General features: G+C 38.2%; 2 protein-coding genes and 1 long non-coding RNA gene across 6 annotated transcripts in view; 2 read left to right on the forward strand and 1 right to left on the reverse strand.

Moving 5' to 3' along the window:
- Nucleotides 1–255: 255 nt before the first annotated feature.
- On the forward strand, nucleotides 256–2,447 carry LOC143369932 (uncharacterized). 4 transcript variants are annotated; one of them, XM_076814442.1, is made up of 2 exons: nucleotides 256–744; nucleotides 839–2,447. In XM_076814442.1, the coding sequence occupies exon 2, from the start codon at nucleotides 877–879 to the stop codon at nucleotides 2,413–2,415; it is 1,539 nt and encodes a 512-aa protein (XP_076670557.1). In that variant the 5' UTR covers nucleotides 256–744; nucleotides 839–876; the 3' UTR covers nucleotides 2,416–2,447. The 4 variants fall into 4 exon arrangements, with proteins under 4 accessions (XP_076670557.1, XP_076670558.1, XP_076670559.1 ...); XM_076814443.1 differs by having other exon boundaries at nucleotides 256–740; XM_076814444.1 differs by having other exon boundaries at nucleotides 256–740; nucleotides 845–2,447.
- Nucleotides 2,448–10,482: 8,035 nt separating this feature from the next.
- LOC143369859 (uncharacterized) lies at nucleotides 10,483–11,758 on the reverse strand. The gene is made up of 2 exons (XR_013085515.1): nucleotides 11,061–11,758; nucleotides 10,483–10,954 (listed from the first exon to the last, which is right to left on the reverse strand). It is a non-coding gene; the product is annotated as an uncharacterized LOC143369859 (long non-coding RNA).
- Nucleotides 11,759–20,024: 8,266 nt separating this feature from the next.
- Sona (sol narae metalloprotease) overlaps nucleotides 20,025–22,845 on the forward strand; it is a 159,425-nt gene continuing 156,604 nt past the window's right edge. Inside the window, exon 1 of the mRNA XM_076814049.1 lies at nucleotides 20,025–20,622. The gene's annotated coding sequence lies outside the window, so the exon portion shown is untranslated. The remainder of the gene's footprint in view (nucleotides 20,623–22,845) is intronic.

Here is a 22,845-nt window from a genome sequence, read left to right on the forward strand (position 1 = left end):
ATATATTTTAATAATTATAGATGCATATTCCACGCCAAATCGATCACTTTTTGCACTCGATGTCCGGGATTTTGTTCAAACTGAAATATTAGGAGAGGGTTTCAGTCACCACTTTGCTGGTGTTTCCTCCTCCATTCACTGTGGCCCCATCGCTCCTAACTCTGACTGTACCTTTAACTGTGTGTGGGTTACTATCTAAATTTGTATGGGTATGATTATAAATGTTGCGCCAATGCATTTAAATAAAAAAATGTTGAAGTGTATAAAATGAGTATCTCTCAGTTTGTATAAAATTAGCTGTTATTTGAGTTGAAATACAAATACACTTAATTCTTTGTTTCAATCATATTAACAAATTTCAATGATTTTAAAAGATGTTAAATAACTTATTCGAAAGCTGAAAAGTCGTAGATTGTAATTAATTAAAAAAAATCAAATCCGGCGTGATGTTATTAATTATAAAGCTGTTTCATATTATGTACATTGTTTAGAAGCCCGTATTTATGGAACGATAATTCGCCTCAAATGGTGTCGGGAAGTGGGTTCCCGCAGCAACACTGTTCGCTTGTTTCATGTTCCATGGACCTGTTCATTTCCGCCTAGTACCGGTTTATGAAACAGCAAATTTGAAATCTGAATACCGTGTTATTTATTTAGGAAAGGTCTTAATTCTAAGTTTTTTATTTTATATAGAAGTAATCAATATATTCAACCTTTATTTTTATTAAACACACGTATAAGTAAGTGTATTACCATATTTGTTTTGAAAATTGTAGAACTAACCTACAAAATACAGCATGCTTGAATAAAGTAAATTGAAATTTATATTTATTTCTAGATTAAGTTGCTTCAGGCAAAACTTTTTAGTATTCAGGCATGGTAGATACTAGGAAAAGCAATAAAAACAAAGCAGATAGGACAAAAGTTAAAAAAAATCTGAACAGTGCTGTGACGACAGGCGCAAGTCCTAAGGTTAATAAAATACCTACGGCCTTAGTCAGTAAGTTAAACAATGCTAAAAAGAAGAAAGCTAAGAGATTGAATTATTCTCCTCAAAATCTTCAGAATGCTATTAAAGCACTGGATACAGGCATTTCCCTCAGAAAAGCTGCCAAAGCATTTGGAGTTCCCCTAGCCACTCTAGCTAGAAGGAAAAACAATCCTGAAATAGTAAAAACGAAAACTGGGCCAGCAAATGTTTTATCAGAAGCTGAGGAACAAGAAATTGTTAATTGGATATTACATAAAGCAGAAAGAGGTTATCCAGTTACCAAAACAGAGCTGTTAAATTCTGTACAAAAGTACATAGAATCGTTAAAGAGGAAGACTCCATTTACTAACAACCGTCCAGGTCGTCATTGGTACGAAGGATTTAGAAAACGCAACCCAAATTTGTTACCTAGAACAGTACAACACTTAACTTTAACTAGAGCTACTGTTACAAGAGAAAAATTAAGAGAATGGTTCAACGAACAAGACAGCTATTTGAATAATAAAAATTTGCTGGGCATTTCTCCAAATTCGATTTTTAATTGCAACGAAACAAACATTTTATTGTGTCCTAATTCAGGAAAAGTTTTAGCAGAAAAAGGATGTTGCTCAGATGAAAGTCTCACTGTTCTCTTCATGTACAGTGCAGCAGGTACTCGTGCCCCACCACTGCTAATGTTTGCTTACACAGAAAGTGTCCCCAAGAAAATGATTCAAAATACTCCAAAGGGCTGGGGCATCGGCATATCGGAGAGTGGAAGGATGACAGCAGAAGCGTTCTATGAATATATGACAAATGTGTTTTACCCATGGCTTCTAAGAGAAAATATACAGTTCCCAGTTATAATATACTTAGACAATCATTCACACATGACTATACCATTAGTATCTTTCTGTCGAAACAAGCAGATTGAGATTATACCACTTTATCACAATTCAACCCACATGATGCATCCTCTGGACACAACCTTTGTCCACCTTTTTAAAGAAACGTGGGAAAAAACTGTAGCAAAGTGGAAAATTCAAAAAAATGTAATGCAATTGAAGAAAGAAGATTTTCCAACAGTTTTGAAAATGGCACTTGATAACTTAAAAGAAGAAAAAGATGTTATTCAAAGTGGCTTCAAAGCATCAGGACTAGTGCCCTTTAATCCTAATGCTGTCATTTATGATGTTTTGCCAAAGAAAGAAAAAAGTGAAAGTATTTCAACTCACAATGAGGAAACTATGAAAGTGTATCGAGTTTCAGATACTATAACTGAGGATGCAAAACAGCATTTACAAAATTTTGAAAAAAATATACCACCTGAACTGTTACTGGAATTCAAGAATGCTCTGTCAAATGGATCATGGACTGGCAACATCGAGAAGAAAGCACTTTTTGAGTACTGGCTTCAAATATTAGGGAAACATCTTTTGGTATAAATAAATATTTATGAAGTTTTAAAAATCAGAAATCATTAATTCCTTTTTCTTCACGACGGAACGGAGAAAGCATATGCGTTTAGGATAAGAGGTTGTATTGTTTTGTGTGTGCTGATGTCTGCTCCCATTTTTCTCCAAAACTACTGGACCGATCTTCACGCGTTTTTTTTGTTACATTAATTAGGTATCGTTTGCCGGCTGGTTCTTAGATACATTTTATGGTATTTGACCGCCAGGCGGCGCTGCAATACAATGGCAATTAGTGATCCTGTAGGGAGTGATCGGAACAACGTGTTTCGTCGCTGATTGGTTGCCGCGATTTTGGAGCAAAACCGGAAGTAGCCAGAGAAAGAAACTGTAAAAAAGAAAGAGACAGAAATACTGACATAAGGAGTGAGAGAGAAATACTGATAGAAAGAGATAGATGTGTTTATTTCCGGTTTTGCTCCAAGGTGGCTGCGGTTATACACTAATAGCAATACAAAAGCAAGAGTGTATATTCTAAAGAAATTAAATCTTTCTAAGCCGTTCCCACTTTTGTAATGCTACAATATTGTGTGGCCTATTGAACATAGTCCTCTAAAAAATTGAAATAAAAATAAAATTAAAAATTTTAATAAAATCCACGACGATGTCAGCAAAAACTTAACAATAAAAAATAAAACACAGTGCTCTAAAAAGAGTGAAATTATAAATAATATTTGGATAATGTGTTTACACTAGAACATTTCATGATATATTTTTATCGATTTATAATTAATTAACAGCCGTCGTGCGTGACCCCACGTTTAGGTAAGGACTAGGTCAGATTGTTGGGTAAGGCGCTAGGTCACGCACGACGCCTGAACGAAGCCGTGTGGCTGTTGTTTATTCTTAGCGTAGTAGTTGTGTGCGTGATGAAGCTATGCGTAAACCAATACGAGATGAAGCTATCGAGAAAGAATCAATGTTCTGACCAATAAAGCTACTGAATTTTCTCGGAGCTAACGCACACCTATTCTGATGTATGTATTTCTACGCTAAGAACTCGGTTGGGCCTACACGTCAGGAGCTTGGCGCTATCCCCACCACTTCTGACTCGCTCTTGTTCTGCGAAGGCGAGAGCGAGTGAGAAAACGTTGAGAAAAGGAGCACCGAGGCAGACAAGCGGTGTGGTGGGAGAATACCCCTCACGAAACTCACCGGCCAATATATCTGAAAACGACTTTAGTTTCGTATATAATAACACAGATATTCAAGAACTTATTGGTATACAAATAATGTGCATATCTGTGCATTTTCTTGAGTTATGAAACTTTTTATTCCACAAAGAAGAGAAGATTCCTCCAGATATGCTCGATTTATTAGACTTACCAGAAAGTGCTACAGCATCGGAAAATGAATCATCAGAAATTGATAATTTTTGTACTTATACATAGTAAATAAAATAAAATAAAAGCTAAACGTATTTATTGCGAATAAATTTGTATGTTTGTTATATTGTGCTGCTAACATTCAAACACATTTCATTACGTAACCAATAAGACTGCTAGAGAAATAATAATTTCTTCGTGCTGAAAGTACTCATCAGAGTCTAAGCGAATATATTGGATGGCGTGCAAAAGCTATTTTTAAATATTACACACTTTTTTTATAGTTCGTAATATAGGAAACTAAAATACTGTGTTCTAACTCCTTAAATTCCAACTTTATAATGCGTTGGAGAAAGGTTTTAAAAACCCTTAGAAATTTCACTGATAATGTAAAAAATTTGATTTAAAGTTATTTTTATTTACCTTAAAAATTCGATAGTAGAAGCTTCAGACTACCTAGTAGACAAATGCTATATATACCTAATAGAGAAATAAATGTAATAGTAATAGTAATGCAATAATGAAATAGCATAAATTAGTAATTACGAAATTTCTTAAATGTTTCATGGACATCTTCTCGAGAAGAGCAATCTCGTATTGATTATTCGAAAATTTTCGTTATCAATAAAAATATACGTTAAATCGTAAAAGAAATCGTTGTGTAACTACGCACTTTCCTAATTCACCTATCGATTGGGGACTACTATCTTGTCTGAACACGCACACCGCGATAAATACATAATTCGTTTCATTCTTTCCGTTAGCGAGCTCAAATCAAGATTATTCTCGACAAGTGTGATTCATGCTTAAGTCTGCGGTTATAAATAAAAATACTAAGCACGGGTTTTCCTTTTTCTAAATGATACGACGGAGGTCAATAATCCTGGAATTTACGTCTGCCAAAAAGATCAATCAAGATAATGTATACATGAAATGTGATATCGATAAGTTTCTAAGATTTGTATCCAAGGGAATGAGCGATTCAGTTATCATGCGACTTCGTACATCGTACAACTTTTCAGTAATGTCTCGACTATGGGTCAGTTCAGACGAGCGATGCGGCGTCGTTGGGATTTCGAATCGGTACATATATATTAGGGCTGTTCGAGTACTCGAATATTGTAGCTTGAAATTCGGGCCGAGCCGAGTCGAGTACTCACGGGGGTGACACTTATTGATGTATATTTTGTTACTAGAGACACTATAATAACAGTCTGGCCATGAAAAGGCCAGCTTTGATTGGTCCGCCATTTTTTATCTATTCCCGCTGATTTTTAAATCTGTCAATTATACAATTCTTAATTGTAACACATTTTTAAAAAAATATATGGTTGAAAGTTAATACAAAACGTTTTTTGTCATACTTTTCTAATTGTTTGTAATATCTATTTATCTGAAAACGTGCATTTGGGTAATAAAAAAAATAATGTATATATATTCATAAACACTTTCATGACATAACCTTATTTTGAGGAGTTATTGCTATATATATGTACTACCATGGACCTGAAGGACGGTGCATGAGCTAGACTTATAGACGTGGGGGTGTAAGCGAAAGACGGAAGGGGAATCGAGCTGTTTCAGCCATCTTGTTATGAGATACTAGTGGTGCCATCTGTGTCATACCGTGGTAAACTTTGAGACTTTACACTTGCATTACACGGATTTGCAATTGTGTTCCGTGCTGCTCTTCTTTTTCTTTTTTAAATGTTCTAACGGTCCTTACGCAGAAAAAAAACTGGGCAACTTTCACCTCGCAATGACCGGCCGTCTTTTCCGCACATCTGCGATGCACGCGTTGGCAACGACTAAAGTCACTGAGGGTGACAATAAGCAGAGACAGGAAGGGTCGTCAGGGTCATTGGCACCAGCCCGCTAATATTGGGAAGATCCCAGGTCTGGTCTGGACGCCTTTGTGTACGACGCACAGTGGGCTGGAAATTCCTTTTTTTTGTGGGCAAAAGTCAAAACTATCCACGGTGTATCACACCTCTTTTAGCGTCTAAATACAGTGTACTGTATCGCAGAAGTAATTGTTAATTATATTTTCTGTCACTTCGAGGAGCCGAACACATACTATAAATCGTGCGCATCCAGCCTGCGCATTTTCACTAGCCCAATTCATCATCCAACACAATTTTATATATAATGTTTGTTCAACTGCTTTCTGCATAGGACATTTAATTATCTTATAATAAGTATATAACTTTCAGGTTCTGCTTCAGTGTTTTGCTAATAAAAAAATGCCTAACCCAACCTAACAAACTTTATTTTCTGGGGACATCCCCTCATCCATTTTTTCTTTTCACTTATAATTCCTTACTGCCAACGTAGCATATTGTAGCATAAGCACATTTCAAGTAATTAAAATGTACAATTAATTTTCTACGTTTACACTACCAGCAGACTTTCCGTTTAAATTTTTACAAGTACAACGCAAACACTGAGAATTTCTTTCCACATTCAGAATAGAATATGGAGGTAGCTAACAGCTCCCTCTCGCGTTCACCAGGCAGCCGCGTATCTATCGGTATTACCATTTCTGTGCAGAAAAAACCTGCTGTATTACCGACCTGCCAAATCGGCCAGGTCACGTGACGTGTCAACCCCCTTAAGGACATCACGCCCAGAAAGGGGCCGTCCTTAAATTACTTAAGGGTAATTTTGGCGAATTCCACCCCCGCTCCCTCCCCCCAAATATAAGCATTCGTAAGATTTGATATTCCAACCCCCTCCGTACGTAATATTTTTTACACTTAATTTTTTCAGTTATTAAAATTCTTTTAACGGTTTATATAATTCATTTAACTCGGTTTCGGAAAATTTAAACTAAAACTACTGTTCTGGAACATTAATGATAGAATTTGTATTTATTGAAAATTAGGTTAAAAAATATTACGTAAGGCGCTACCTGACTCCCCCTCCCCCCCAAAAGCCTTACGTAATTTAAGGATGACCCCAAAGGTCAATTTATTTTAGATTCCACGACACTGGTATATTCTGTGTCAGGACCTATGAATCTGTGTACTCACATATGGAGTGCATCAAAGTAAAATCAATTAAAAGTTCTTGTCTCTTTTGAAAATTATAATGAAGAATATCTATACTCACCGTGACATCACTCATACAGAATAAAATTCTCAATTACAGTAATTACAATATTATTTATCAACCCCCTTAAATGTCCACCCACTTTCTTCCTCTCTTATCAAGTTTTAATTCTTAAATTTTCGCAATTGCGTTACTATTGACTTTATCGTAACACACAACTGTTCAATTACCTGCCGATCAAAGTGAAGAAAGGTTGATGAATCATCGAAGTGAATACCGCGAAATCACAAGATTTCTGTTTCTCGCGGTAATCATCAGGGAGGTGAAATCCTTTACGTCTTTACGAAATCACTAACCTTCGATCTTGTAAGATCTCCAGAGACGCTTGAGCCGAATGGAGGATATTAACGATAATTAGACAAAACCCATTTCCGAGTACTCATATCTATATAGATATCTGAAAGAAACTAAATGACTTTGTTCTTTATTAAGGTGAAACTACTTTTATAGTTAGTTACCATATTGCTTTTTCATATCAAGATATTTCTTTTATATTATGCACGTAAAGGTGTTATCGATGGCTTCGTGCACAAATATTGTATGTCCACTTGTAAGCGTTTTCGAGAAATACAGATTTAAACATGCAACGGTACATAAGATTCAGGGACATACAATGAACAAAAATATTATTTTTAACAAAATTATGAAATAAATGTAAATGTGGATTTTATACAGCATAAAGAAACAGTCAAGAACTATTTGTTGCATATGTATAACAACTCAATTTTCACAAAAAGTGGACATACATTATTTGAGGAGCGATTTTTCAAAAAGGCATATTTCCACATAGAACAAATTTTTAATAACCGCAAAAATCTGTGGTACCTACGGTTATTAAAAAAATCTTGTTGTACCCACAATGGAAGTAGACACCGAAGTCCCCATCATAGTCAGCGGGGACTTCAACATCGACGTTACTACAAATACTTCACTTCTCGACTTCATGAGCAGAGAATTCAACTTACGAGGGGAGGACACCACGAGGTGGACAAGTTAAAAAAAATTATAAAAAAAATAATTTATAAAAAAGTAAGTTATAAAAAAAAATTTATGAAGTTTTTGGTTAACGTGGAGACATCTTCAAAAGGCACCCCGACTCTTTCAGAGGGGAATCCCCCGGGGGCGCCAGGGTAGTGTGGGATTTTTGCCCACTAAACCCCATGGCCACTATGAAATTTTTAATAATTTACATGTAAATATCTTTATTATTAAGGCCTATTGGCAGAAACGCTGGGACACCTATTTACTTATTTTCGACATAGATCCAGCGTGCCAAAGCTCATCAAAATCGGTGTCTATGGTGAATGTCCCAATTTCTGCTCATGTCCCCATTTCTGTTCATTTCGTATTTTTCTTATTATTATAAGCGTTACGTTTGTACTATAGTTGCAACAAAATAATTCTAAATTATTTGAACATTTACGCGTGTGTTGCACGAGCTTGGGGCTAATCAGAGTGCAGCATAAGCAACGAAAAACTTTTAAAATGAGAGACTCATGATTTTTCGACCGTGTCTTAGCTGGTTGTGCTAAGGAACAGTGTCACTATTGGTATTCGATAATTGGGCAGAAAATAGTTTTTGCAATAAAAGTTCTTATTTAATAACAAAAACAGATACCGTATTGTGCTCTGGATGTAGATTTTTTACTATTTTTTATTATTTTAAGTAGAAAACAGGTGATTAGGTTTAGGGTCAAGTGAATCACCGTCGTGTCCGCATTTCTATTCACCAAAATTTTAGCAACATAACCTCACAATTCAATATAGGCTGTAACCTCTATTTCTACTCGAAGGCATTTTATTTTTTGTTTATTATTATTTTATGCTTTACTCTTATGTTACAAAACATCTCCATAAAAGATGCAACATATTTTAACCTGAAAAGGCAACATATTATGTGAGCAGAAATTGGTACAAATGGTGAGTATAAATACGTACATCGCTATTTTTCGTGAGCAGAAATACGGACATTTAAAGCATTATATTTAATTACAAATTACTAGTAGTTAAACATCTTGAAATATCTTTTTTAAGTAGTTTTCGACTGGTTGATTTATTATTAAAGAATTAATCAATTACTCTGCAAAATTTGATCACAAACAAATTGTTTACACCTTCTTTCTGACGAGTAACCTCTTAAATGAGCAGAAATTGGGACATTCACCTTACCTCATGGTGTCCTCCCCTTGTTAGCTTACGTATCAACCGCATCACCGACCATACTTGGAAAAATTAGCATTGATCTTACATTCGCCAGAAATCTAGATGTATCTTACATGTCATTTGTTTCATACTTTAGCTATCACAGGCCTATAATCAATAAAATTGTCCTGGAATATTAATATCAAACTTACTTCTTCAATATCCGAGTATTTACGTCAAAAACTGCGGTTTGTGTCCCCGATACAACCTACCCGATTTTAGATACAAGGACTCAACTTTTTTTCCATTCATTATTATACTGTTGTTTTAAGATGAAGCGCAAAAAACGAAGTTTAAGAAATTTTTGTCTAATTTGGACGTATTTTTGGGCCAAAAATTTTTTTTTTAGATAAATCCAATCGCGAGCTTTTGCCAAACCAACATTTCTGTTTAATTGAGTTTTCTTGCCTTGTTATATGATTTTTATTTTTCGAGTTATTCGCGATCAAAGCGAAAATGGTACTTTTCACTTTGAACGCCTATAACTTGTGAACGCATGATCGGAGAAAAATTATGATGAGTGTTTTGGAAAGCTAAAAAATTTTCCTTTTAGGGTCCGTAATTTCCAATTTAATGAGATTTTTCAGTCTATAAAATCCATTTTTAAAACAAACCCCAAAATTGCATACTTACCATTTTTTACAAAACATGATGCCGCTTCAAGGAAAATCATGGAATCATTCAAGTGTCCACGTTTTTTTTCAGTTAAAAGTACCCATAAACACTGTGCAAACGACAGGACCGATCAGATTTTTTTTCTGTATGTCATAAATGGTGAAACATGCGATATGGCCTGAAGAATTGAAGGATCACTTGCTTTACGTTAAATTTTCTCTTCGAAACGAGCTTTTTGTCCTCGAAGCTTTTTAACGATGATTTCGTGTTTTTTATTAGTTCAACGTCATTTTAGTAAATAGGCGCGCTTTAATAGGCGTTTCGAACCCGCGTTTTACGAAATATAAAAATGCTTATAACTGCAAAACTAACAGTAAGTACCTATTATTGGACCGATGAGTGTACCAATTTTTTTATTATTTTGGTGAGTGGAACCGATCCTGAAAAATGTCCCACACTTGCATAAACACCCTGTATAAAGTATTTATCTAGGTATATGAAAACTTATTCTTTAATAATAATTTTTATAAATAGCTTGTTTTTCAGAGAAGTTCATTACCTAATAAGAAATCACATACTTTTCGACTTTACGACTGTTACGGCCCTGATCACAATATTATAAGATAGTACAAGATCAAAAGATTGAAAAATGCAAGGATTGTGATAACGATTGGTAAAATATTCGAAATATGATAAACTATGTTGTTTTATGTTAAACCATCAGCTGATTGAAAAAAACCCCGGTGAATTAAACAAGTTTTAATTAAATTTTGTACGACCGGAAGCCAACTTAGGAACAAAGCTGTTACTTTGGTTTACAGAAGTTGTACACCTCCGCAGGCAGAAAGTGTTAACTGAACGAATAATATATTTCAATCTCGGTGCGTAAGAAACCAGTATCAAGATCAATTACGTAAAGGGAACAGAAAGAAGAGGTCCCGAGATTTCTTTTTATTTCGCAGTGTATATATGTATATAGTCTAGCATCCTGAATGACCCATACTTTCACTTTCGTAATTAACGCAAATGCCTGTGCCTCGTGTTTACTCGCGTAGCAGCTGGGAACAGTATGCGGATTTCCCTGCGGAATGCGTTCTGCTGGCGGACAAATAATAATCATTTTTAGTTTCAGGTTCTTCGAGCAGCTTAGGTTTGCTGGCCTCCGAGGATGTCGAGACGCGATATCCGGTCGCGCACGCGCACATAGTGCCTGTTCCGGTGTGCAGTTGGTGTAATCGCGGTTTGAAGACATCCGAATGCTGGCATAACATACAATAACGGCTATGATACAAGCCGCTGTACAGACGATTTCACTTTTAGCCAAGAATCTGCATCCTCGTCTCTCCAGAAGGAAAGCCGGCTTACTTGCCTCTCCGTCGTGCGCGCGTCGTGTTCCCTTCTTTCCTTTTGCCTGTGCCGTACCATAGTCGAAGGCATTACAAGACGATATGGACGATAATAACGCTGTTGTACGCTGGACCGCGGCGCTGTATAGCTTATTCTCTGGCATACGTGCAGCTCGAATGCTGGCGTCGAGTTACACGCTCGACCACGATATATAGGTTCACCGAGTTAAAACAGAAATTAGGAGCGAACCGTGTCCCCTTTCTCTTGCCAAGCGAAGCGTGGTACAAAATACTTTCCCTCTCGTGTAGCAAGGCAGCAGGCTGCAGATCGTTGGGCGAAAGAGCGAGCAGGAAGGAAAAGGCAGGGGCAGGCAGGCGGACAGGCCTGTGGCTCGCAAACGGAAAACCGGAAAACGATTGCTTCTAATCGCGAGCCTCTGGCGTTTCCCTTCTACTTCTGTTCTTTGTCTTTCGCCTGGGCGCACACGCCTCCTCCTCTCCATCCCGCTGCAACCGCCACGTCACCATTTAGTCCTTCTTCGTTCAACAGGATACGTTTTCTAGTCCGAGCTGATGCGGGACCCGCCGAGCCTAAACTTTAGCCTCGAGATTCGGTCAGTACAAGTCACGCCAAGTGTAGCCACGCTTCCTGTCGTGGACTTCGCGATTTCGTCTCTGCAATTTGTTGCTCTTGAAGAACGAAAGTCGTCTGGCGCATCCGACATCATTCATTGTCTCGAGAAATGGACGAATCTCGGAAGGTAGTAGATCGTGAATAGAGCAGTGGGTCGATGATTTAAAATCATTTATGCTCTGTCAGTCAGTATGTTGAATTATTTGTTGTATACCAACGTCATTTAAATCTATATAAAGTATTAGTCAGCGCGTTAGTTTTCCAGATAGCAATAGTAAGCATCCTGAAGTCCTTCTTTTATGACCTTATCCGTACCCTATTACTCATCCTTGAACCTCGATCTCTATGCCTCATCCCTTAACGACCGTTAAACTCAGGACAACCCCCACTTTTCAGCTTACCGAAAACCGTACATATATATATATTACACGCAATTCTTCCAGTCAGAAGTACTTGAGCACTTCAGTCCGAATAGCCTGGACACGAGAATCTAGTTCTGAATCTATAATCTAGTATTTATCTGTAATCGTCTTAGTTTCCGTTATTTGTATTAAGTTATTTAATAAAATAAAAGTAATACGAAAAATACGGAATACAACATACTTAACGATCAAGCGAACATAGGTACCTGTATGTGAAGTTCGATCGTAATTATACGGGACTCTCGCCCGAGATGATTAGAAGTGTATATAGTAGCATTTATTCTACCTACTAACACTCACGGTTTAAGAGTTTTAAACCTAAAAATCTCCTCGACTCGTCATATCGTTTAAAGTCTTTATGATAAAAATATTGTTTGTACAAATTACTGGGCAAAAGAAATTACAACATTTCTTAGGTTATCTTTCCTGGGTGGGACTGTAATCATCCCTGGCGAGAGTCTCGTGTAATTACGATCGAACTTCACATGCAGGTAAGTTCGTTTGATCGTTAAATTATACATCGAATCTCTCCCTCAAGATTACAAGTGTAGCTTTTCAGAGTATGACAAACAGTTTTATTTTCATTATTATTATTAATATGTGAATATAAGTGTATGTTATATCTTAACTCAATGCAAAAACTATTTTAGCTTTCTAATTGTGACCACATATTTTTGGTAACGTTTAAGTTTACTAAGTACGTTAACACGGCTGACGCAAAACCTTCACTATCGTGGAAGGTGATTGGTCTTTTATAAAAATTAGCCAATGCAGTTGAATTTTTTTACCAACCTGCTGTCTTTTTGATCAGGTCTAAGCTTATCCCTTTTTCTGACGCTCTCGAGGTCGACGCATGCCTTGTGTTATGTGTCGTAAAAGACACGTCTATGTTACACTCCGAAAGGACCACCACTTGCTCAGAGTTTGGCTGGATACCGGCCCATGCGGTTTGCGAAAAGAGAGAAACAATAACTATTCGTCCTTTCGAATACGCTTAGTAGCCTCCACATACCTTAAAACAGTCTTAGTCACACAGATTTTGGGTTTGCTAGCAAAAAATGGAAGATCTAAAACTGGCTGCGGCGCTCCTGGTCTCGATGTTTTAACAAACCGAGGGATTTTAATCCTTACACCCTGCGCCGAAACAATGATATACTCTACCGAGATGAGAGAAAAGGTTTGAACTCTATGAGCTGTACTAAGGGCTAACAGAATGTTCGTCTTATAAGACAACTGTCGTAATGAGAACTGTTCCAGGGGAAACAGATTGATCATTTTTCTTAAGACTGGACTTACGTCGCATGTTGTTTCATAACGAGGCGTACTCGGTTGCGAACGAAATATTTCCTTCATGAAACGGGATATATATACATTATGTGTGAGGTTTTCTGACGTGATCAACGAAATAGCTGCTCTTGCGGAGTTGAGCGTTCCGCAGGACGCTCGCTCTTCAAATTTTTTGAATGGGAACTCTAGCACTGCCAAATGTGTGGTTTCCAGCGGGTCCCAGTTTCTTTCTTGAGAGAAGCTCCACCATTCCTTTAATGCTATATTATATTGTTGCGCCGGGGCGTTTTCATCTCCGGCCACCCCGACGCAAAGGAGTAGAATAATGATTACACGGGCGCACACACGACTGAACTATATTTGATTATACAGAGCAATAGTTTACAAAGGAACGACCCGCGCGTCTGAACGCAATGGCGTTCGGTACAAGACCATCTTCTTGTGGGCCTCCCGATCGTCCTCTTGAAGGGGGCCGACATTCTTCTATCTTCAGCTACGAGCACCAGCCGGCAATACACGGGCCTATACCCGGTGCTCGTAACACTGCTCCCCCCTCTGGAAGAGCGATCGTCCTGGCCGCATTGAATCCTCTTTGGAATCTTCGTACCCCTGTCTGAAGAAGTGGCCGTGCAGCCCCGTGGCTTCCTCAGACATCCGCCTCGGCATTTGCCTTCTCGCTCAGGGGAAAACCACGGAAAAACCCTGAGCAAGGCGTGGGTACAGCGGGACTTCTGGGGGTAGACCTCATTGCCTGAATTCTATTCGTTTCGCTCCTCGCTTCCTCTTGAAATGTCTCGCGACAAAATCCACGGGGAGCTCCGGGCCTATACCCGGTGCTCGCAACAATATTATTTTATTATTGCCCCTGCCAATGAGGCGACTACAATATGCAATGATGCAATAGGAATTTTTTTTTCTAAAAAAAAAAACGAGCTCCTGGTAATTTCGCTACATCCAGGGTAAGCTTGAGAGGGTGGTACCATTTCCTGCAAGGAGGCACCAAGAGATCACGATGATCTGGGGTGAGCTCGTTACCAGCTTTATAAGGGCCTGATACTCCTCATATCACGAACACTTCCCACCACGGCACTGTTGCTCATGAAAACGTGGGTTAGCGCTTCAAGACGATCTTTCCCCATGCTCTCGAAAATGCTGCCCGGCGGGCATCCAGTTGATCAGGCAGGTCCTAGTGGCTGCCGGTGCTAACCAGGCATCGGTTCGTCTACGTTTTCCAACTTCCCAACGTCTCCCGGTGATAACCAGGCACCGGTTCGTCCGTAACTAACAAATTCACAAATAAAATATCGATCCTCGGCTTCGCAAGCGACCTGAGCCGTGCGTCGGCTCGTAACAGGGTCAAGAGTAGCAGCGTTGCCGGGAAACATTTTCAGGACAAGGCGATTCGCGGAGGGGGAACACCTACAGGAGTGGTGGTAATGTGTGCGCGAGACGCCACGATGGGAGACGAACCGATGCCAGCGCCAAGCCAAGTGACGCCAGCCTCGAGGCTGCCTCGACAACATACATTTCCCGGTGACACTGGTTGGCCGTGGCGTCACTTGGCTTGGCGCTGGCGTCGATTCGTCTCCCATCGTGGCGTCTCACGCACACATTACCACCACTCCTGTAGGTGTTCCTCCTCTGCAAATCGTCCTGTCCTGAAAATGTTTCCCGGCAACGCTGAAGGGTAGTGACAGAAATATTACGAGATGAGGACTCTGCTTCTATTGGGATTAAAGAGTCGTCATCTGTGTACATCAATTGGTGACTGCTGACTAAATGTTTCTCATCCTATAGGTAGTATGATGATACTATCTTTATTTTATCTGAAGTCTGTGTTCAATGCTGAAGTTGTCTATACTGGGTGAAACACGTAAAGCATGACAACTGAATATTTTGAAAAATATTGACGGTATTAAAAAATGTTACTACTTAGGAAAAATTGAAGTATTTTAGGGGCAAAATTTACTTTTTCACCGCCTGTCACCGCCGTTTTTTAGGTGGAACTGTATAGTTTTCAATGTATATAACACTCTCCAACACGATTTTGTTCCACAATATCCACTGGATGATTCTTGTAGAGTTTTTCGCCCTGAACACTAATCCGCAAACCGTTTGTCACCATCACCCTCAGTTTTTGAGAAATTCGATTTTCAAAAAACTGCAATTTTTCAAATTTGAAAATCTTGTGTGTCGAAACGGTAATAGTTATTCGGTTGCTTGTTGCGTCAAATTATTCTATAAACCCTCCCGAATACAACGATATAAGTTACTATTGCATTATGAACATTTAAATATGTTTAAACATCGATCAAAGAGAAAAGGAAACCCGAAATGCACCCATTTTTGAAGATATCTTTAAATTTATTTCCAAAACTAAGGGTCTAGGAGAAAATCTGACTACTCCACGCGACGCGGCAGATAATTTTGCTTCAGAAAGCATCAACAGAAGTGGTAAGACACATTTTGTTTTCAACACAGAAGCGAAATAGTTTGGCAAAACGTGCGGCGTCGACAGTGGTAGTCAACGGCGGCGCGTGATCCACTGCCGCTCAGCGCAACCCAATCGCTTAACGCGCGTGACTACCACTGTCGGTGCCGCACGTTTTGCCAAACTATTTCGCTTCTGTATTGAAAACAAAACGTGACTTACCACTTCTGTTGGTGGTTTCCGAAAGAAAATTTTCTGCTGCATCGCGTGGGGTGGTTAAATTTTCTCCTAGACCCTTACTTTTTAAAATATATAGCAAGATATCTGCAAAATTTGGTGCATTTCGGGTGTCCTTTTCCCTTTGATCGATGTTTAAACATATTTAAATGTTCATAATGCAATAATAACTTATATTGTTGTATTCGGGAGGGTTTATAGAATAATTTGACGGAACAACCAACCGAATAACTATTACCGTTTCGACAGAAAAGATGTTCAAAGTTGAAAATTTGCAGTTTTTTTGAAAATCTAATTTCTCAAAAACTGAGGGTGATGGTGAAACGGCTATTGAATGTTACAGAACAGAAAACACGTTCAATTTTGTTGGACAGTGTAAGTGTTGTTCGCACTCAGGCGAATTCAATGACTGTAGTCACTCAAGATCAATCAAAGCAGCTATATTTTTCCAATCGCATTCATTTGCAATATTCTGATGTTTCGTGTCTACTGGCGGTTGGACAGATGTTCGAAATCATGACCTCCAGCTTTTAAAAACTTAGCAATTACCTTCCTAGCTGCCAACGTCGTTATTATGTTTCAAAATATTGCCTTCATTAGTTGTAGCGGTATTATTAATGCGAACTGCTAAAACTCGTGAAAAATGAGGGAATTCCAAGAATTTTTTGACATGTTGAAAAATTGCAGGCATACAGCACAGGTGTACTCTGAACGCTATCCTAATCGTCCACCTAAATCACGTATGGCATTTTTATGACTGATATGAAAATTAGGATATGCCAAGGTTATACTGAAGTAACGTGGGACATTGTTGAGTAGGGTGCGAATATCCCTTTGCTACCGAATTGCGAAATGTTTCCAAGTTGGAGGTGATCACATCGAACACCCAAAAAACATTAGAATATTATAAATAAATGCGACTGAAAAGATGCAACTGCTCTTTTTTACCTGTGAAAAATATACGGTTTCGTTTAAAAAAATTTTAATGACTTTGAAATGTACTGACATCTTCGCGTAGAAAAAAAGTTAATTATGCCGATAACAAGGCCCCTGAAAATGCTTCAATATACCTACTACTTGTCACGCTTTCGGTGCATCATCCTGTAGATACATGGTTTTGCAAGATAATGGAAAGTATTATTATTATATACATACGTTTGCCAACGTATCACAAATATAATGAGGATCACGGTGATTTTTACTTATGATCGTCTTTCAGCTTTTAGCTGCATAGTGTTTGAATATATGTATGTATATATGTAATTATTCGGGATATGAAGTGACAAAAATGAAGTACCGTAACGAGCAGAGGCTTGACATGATACTCATTTGTGGTGAGTATGTTTGGAATGCCTGATATTTAGCGTGCTTGATATATAGAATGATTGATATTTTTCAACGTTATCTCAGACCCCTTTCAGGGCTCCCTTAATTCGTTTAGGACGCTACTTTATAGGCATGTTATGAACCTACACGTTGTTACTTACAAGGAGAGTATTTTAGGTGTCCGCCTCCGATCATTTTGATTTTTGGATATGTTATAGAGGACCGAAAAATAAGAAATACGTATTTTTTTATTTTTCCCTGTTTTCATATTTGGGGGGTGAAAACTGCGTTCAAAGTTAGGGTTTAAAAATCATTTTTGTCGATTTTTGAAAATCTGGTGAGTCAGTCATATTTCGCATTCAAAGACACAAAATTCGTCCTTTGACACTATTCCCCTATCTCTAATAGTTCTCGAGATATTCCACAAAAATGATTTTTCAACCCTAACTTTGAACGCAGTTTTCACCCCCCAAATATGAAAACGGGGAAAAATAAAAAACACGTATTTCTTATTTTTCGGTCCTCTATAACATATCCAAAAATCAAAATGATCGGAGGTGGACACCTAAAATACTCTCTTTGTTAGTTTATCATTTTAGGTGTAAGTAGAATGCTCACTTATGTATTAATTATTGCTTAGTAGTGCTCAGACTCTGTACATTGAACTTGTCTTCTTTTTCTTTTGTATACCATGGGAATTTCCGTTTAATAAATAATAATAATAATAATAAATTGTGGCATGTTATTCCCATTAATTTAGAAAATAATACGGGCATGTTCGTTTACGTAGGTATGACCTTCATTGATCTTGCATGGCTCGGAATTGTAGGTCGTTAAACTCGTCTTATTAGCATAATACAAAATAGTATAAAATTATATAAAATTTACCCTATATCTATAAAATCATATGTGACGACAATTTCATTGTTTTTTTTATCGATTTTGTCACGTTTTCTGTAACGCTTTAAATGTCACGTTTTTTTGTAACGCTATAAAGTGGGGATATTAGAAATAACAAAGAAATGTGTTTGGTGTCCTTCTCGCCATTTATACAGGTTTAATGGAATACTGTTCTTACTTAAAATTCATGTGGCGTTTCAAAATTAAAAACTAAACCATCACGGAAGTCGTGTCACGATTTGTGAAACGCTTTAAATGGAGGTTATGTAAAAAGTGTTTGGTGTCCTTCTTTTCTACATTTGTCCAGGTTGAATGGAATACTGTTCGAATTTTAAATACATGTTGTGTTTTGAAATAATAACCAAAAATTCATGGAAGCCATTGTTTTTAATGGCCAACTTCTTGGTAACGCTTTAAAATAGGGTTATTGTAAATCATAAAGATGCGGCGAAGATCACGGTTAGCTAGCTATATTTCTATTCGTGATTAATTCAATTTTTTCGACCACTTTTAATAGGTTTTTAAAGGTTTGTCAACAATAAATTATACTTCGTGGCGTCGATAAGGTAGGGAATGACATGGAAATAATTCATGTTGAAATCAAAAAGATATGTTGGTTGTCCATCTGTTCTACATTTATCCAAGTTTAATGGAATACTGTTCAATCTTAAAATTCATCAAACAGCTGGCGCCTTGGGTGCTCAACACCCTGGGACAATCGCTTCGCTCAACGTGAGATCACTGATTTACAGGGTTTATTAAATTACCATCCGTGCTACACAGAAGACAATTTCCCATAGTCTTAGCATTTGCTGTAACAATTAATAAGTCTCAAGGACAGAGTTTTGATCACGTTGGAACATACATCAACAGACCTTCATTCAGTCATGGACAGTTATATGTTGCATTGTCCAGATGCCGCCCAAAAAAATTGTATAAAAATTCAAAGTTCGAAAGTTATTGAAAATATTGTGTGGAAAGAAGTATTGTAAATAAAGATGTTCTGAATTTAAGACAGCTTATATTTTCTATCGATATAAATCAACCTGATCTCGACAACTAAACAGCGAACGAAAACACCTGCTGAACGAAACAGTGAATTTTGCATAAAAGGGAACCAGTAACGAAGGGGGCGAGCTCGCCCCCGAGGAGGTTAGGCGCCGGAGGCGCCAGGGGGGCGTAGCCCCCCTAGTAACATATATCATAATATGAAAAAATCAGGAGGATCTTCATTTCCTCCTGACATTTCCACGTAGGATGATAATAATTTCATCATCCAAAGTAAAATCACACAAGTTTTATAGAAAACTAGCTTTAATACTCGCCCGAAATTTAGATTGTGATTTTATAAAAAAAAAATTTTTTTACTATTTACATATATATATTTTTTTTTATATAGTCACATTCATCTGGATTAGTCAACCATAATGAGCTGAGTCACATTGTGTGATCCCAGAGTTTATCCTTCGAAAGTTTTTAGGCGAAAGACAAGCACACAAACACATTAGAAGCTTTCTGCTTTATTAAGATATTTTTTAAGAAGTCATGTATGGGAAATGGTTCGCGTGACAAATCAGGTGGAACAACCTGCACAACTCGAAACTGTTCCTGCGTCTTTTGATTTCAAATTAAGTTTGTCCAGCTCTGGTCTACTATCGCTCATCGACACCGAAAGGGGTTTGAGAAGGACAGCTCCTCCTGGATCGGTGACTTTCTCGATTTTGAAACGATTCGGCCAGTAGCGTAGCGATCGGAGAGGTGAGCGTGGCAACCTTCTCACCACGGCGCGGCGCGGCGCGGCGTGCACGTAGAGGCCGCCTAACAATCACAATCGCCAGTGCCACCGAGTGATCCCCAGTCCCTGGCTTGTTCCCCACCTTCTACTTTTGCTACCGACATCGACGGGTATCGTCGGCCGCAGTTAGACCGAGTCCGCTCGCGCATTCACATTAATTTCCAATCCGCGCTGCTCTTGGTCGCCTCTCGTTTCTCCCCTTGGAGTACTCGCCGCGAACCCGCCGCGGGCTTCAGCAACCGTGCGACGTCCGTCGATCGAGTAGCCGCGATCTGCCACGGCGTGAACGAACGGTGGCCGCGGGGGTGACGAAAAGAGGTGCCCGCGAATTCGTTTGCGCGCAGCGCGGTAACGTCTCGATCCTGAGGAGGTGACGCGTGAAGCTTGCAAATTCCAGCTAGGCGTTCTGGTCGGTACCCCTCTATCGTTCGCCGAACGCATTCGGTATCCCGTTGAAGGGAGGAACCAGCGAAAGAAGTAACCGGGACCAGGAAGCCGACTGGTGCGCGCGGCAGACTCGGTTCAGGATATCACAGGATACATATTCGCGTAAGGACATTCAGCGCTGCGGCCGGGATCGAATTTGCTTGTCTCGGATCGACAGCGAAAGTGCACGTCCTCCGTACGTGCACGGTGTACGGTGCACTGGTGCCAGATACGAGCCACGCGACTAGCTGGTCGCTTCGCCGAGAACGGATGAAAACCGGAGAAAAGGATGCATTGTGTTTTGTAAAGTACACCTGCCGCTTTGGCGTCTCGGTTTGCGACCGACGTGAATGTTTGTCTTATGACCTGCCCGAGACAGCTGGCCAGCTCGACTTTTCGCACGGTGATCGGAAGACGATTTTACGTACATATGTTCGCCCGAGGATACGCGTTTTCACCGCGGCTGACGAGAAACCTCCAAAGGTGAACGTGTTCGGGCTTATAGGACACGGCTATGGTGTCAGGAAGTGGGTGTTTCGCAGGCGTTGCTAAACGCCTGATGTTGCGCGCGTATTGTCACTTTGCCCTCAAGATGATATTAGATAAATTGATCTTCTTTAATGATCTAATCGCCGAATTTATTTTGTTTAATTGTTTGCTGGAAAGAATTACAATTTAGCTTCATTATGGTACATCTTACATTCTGTCGTTAATGTTTGTGGGTAGAATGATCGGACAACATTAAATTGTTTGCGGCGTTCTTAAAGATGAAGACCTAAGATCTTCGTCATTGCAAAAGCTATTTCATTTTACAAGAATCGACTTCGTTGATATTCTTTCTAAATGGAAACGAGCGACTTCAACTTCTTTATCGTCCAGCTGCTTCTCTTTTCCCATTCACATAAGGTGAATGTCCCAATTTCGGCTCATTTAAGAGGTTACTCGTCATAAAGACGGTGTGAAAAATTTGTTTGTGATCAAAATTTGCAGAGTAATTGATTAAATTTTTAATAATATATCAACCAATTCAAAAACTATTTAAGAAATATATTTCGAGATGCTTAACTATTAGTAATTTGCAGGGCCGTACCTGGGTTTTGGCCGCCCAGGTGCAAAAACAATATTGCCGCCCTTATTAATTTAATATTTTTTTATTAAGAATTTCATATGCAGTGTTTACTTTTATATCTTATATACATAATTTTAAACAGTTATGCAAAAGAGTTTCGATTATTATTCTTATTAGTCAAAACTTCTCATATAATAAACGGCCTGCGGCCGCCCTTAAGTTTGCCCAGTTGCGGGGGCACCTTCTGCACCCCCGCCAGGAACGGCCCTGGTAATTTGTAATTAAATACAATGCTCTAAATGTCCGTATTTCTGCTCACAAAAAATAGCGATGTACGTATTTCTACTCACCATTTGTACCAATTTCTGCTCACATAATATGTTGCCTTTTCAGGTTAAAATATGTTGCATCTTTTATGAAGATGTTTTATAACACAACAGTAAAGCATAAAATAATGATTAAAAAAAATTAAAATGCCTTCGAATAAAAATAGAGATTACAACATATATTGAATTGTGAGGTTATGTTACTAAAATTTTGGTGAGTAGAAATGCGGGCATGACGGTGATTCACTTGACCCTAAACCTAATCACCTGTTTTCTACTTAAAATAATAAAAAAAAAAATAGTAAAAAATCTACATCTAGAGCACAATACGGTATCTGTTGTTTTTTTATTAAATAAGAACTTTTATTGCAAAAACTATTTTCTGCCCAATTATCGAATACCAATAGTGACGCTGTTCCTTAGCACAACCAGCTAGAACACGGTCGAAGAATCATGATTCTCTCATTTTAAAAGTTTTTCGTTGCTTATGCTGCACTTTGATTAGCCCTAAGCTCGTGCAACACTCGCGTAAATGTTCAAATAATTTAGAATTAATTTGTTGCAACTATAGTACAAACGTGACGCTTATAATAATAAGAAAAATACGAAATGAGCAGAAATTAGGACATTCACCTTATACAACAACAAACAAGTAGTAAATAAATAAATGCATTCATAAAACGGCTGGAGATTGAAGTTTATAACATTTTCTCCATTAACTCGTCAAGAAATGAATTGCCAAATTAAAAAATATAAAATAGCCAACATTCTTTGAAATCTATTTTTTATGCTAATTTTTTTTACGTTTTCATAACAAATATTTGTTTTGTACGATTATATTTCCCTATGTCCGATACTGAAATTTTTACTTTGCCTGCTTTTCTGTATGAAATTAGTGATTTTTAAAAGTGACTTTATAAATGTTAATAACAATAGATGACTCCATTTGAA

The sequence above is a fragment of the Andrena cerasifolii genome, chromosome 6 (assembly GCF_050908995.1).
Source record: "Andrena cerasifolii isolate SP2316 chromosome 6, iyAndCera1_principal, whole genome shotgun sequence".
Lineage (NCBI taxonomy): Eukaryota > Metazoa > Arthropoda > Insecta > Hymenoptera > Andrenidae > Andrena > Andrena cerasifolii.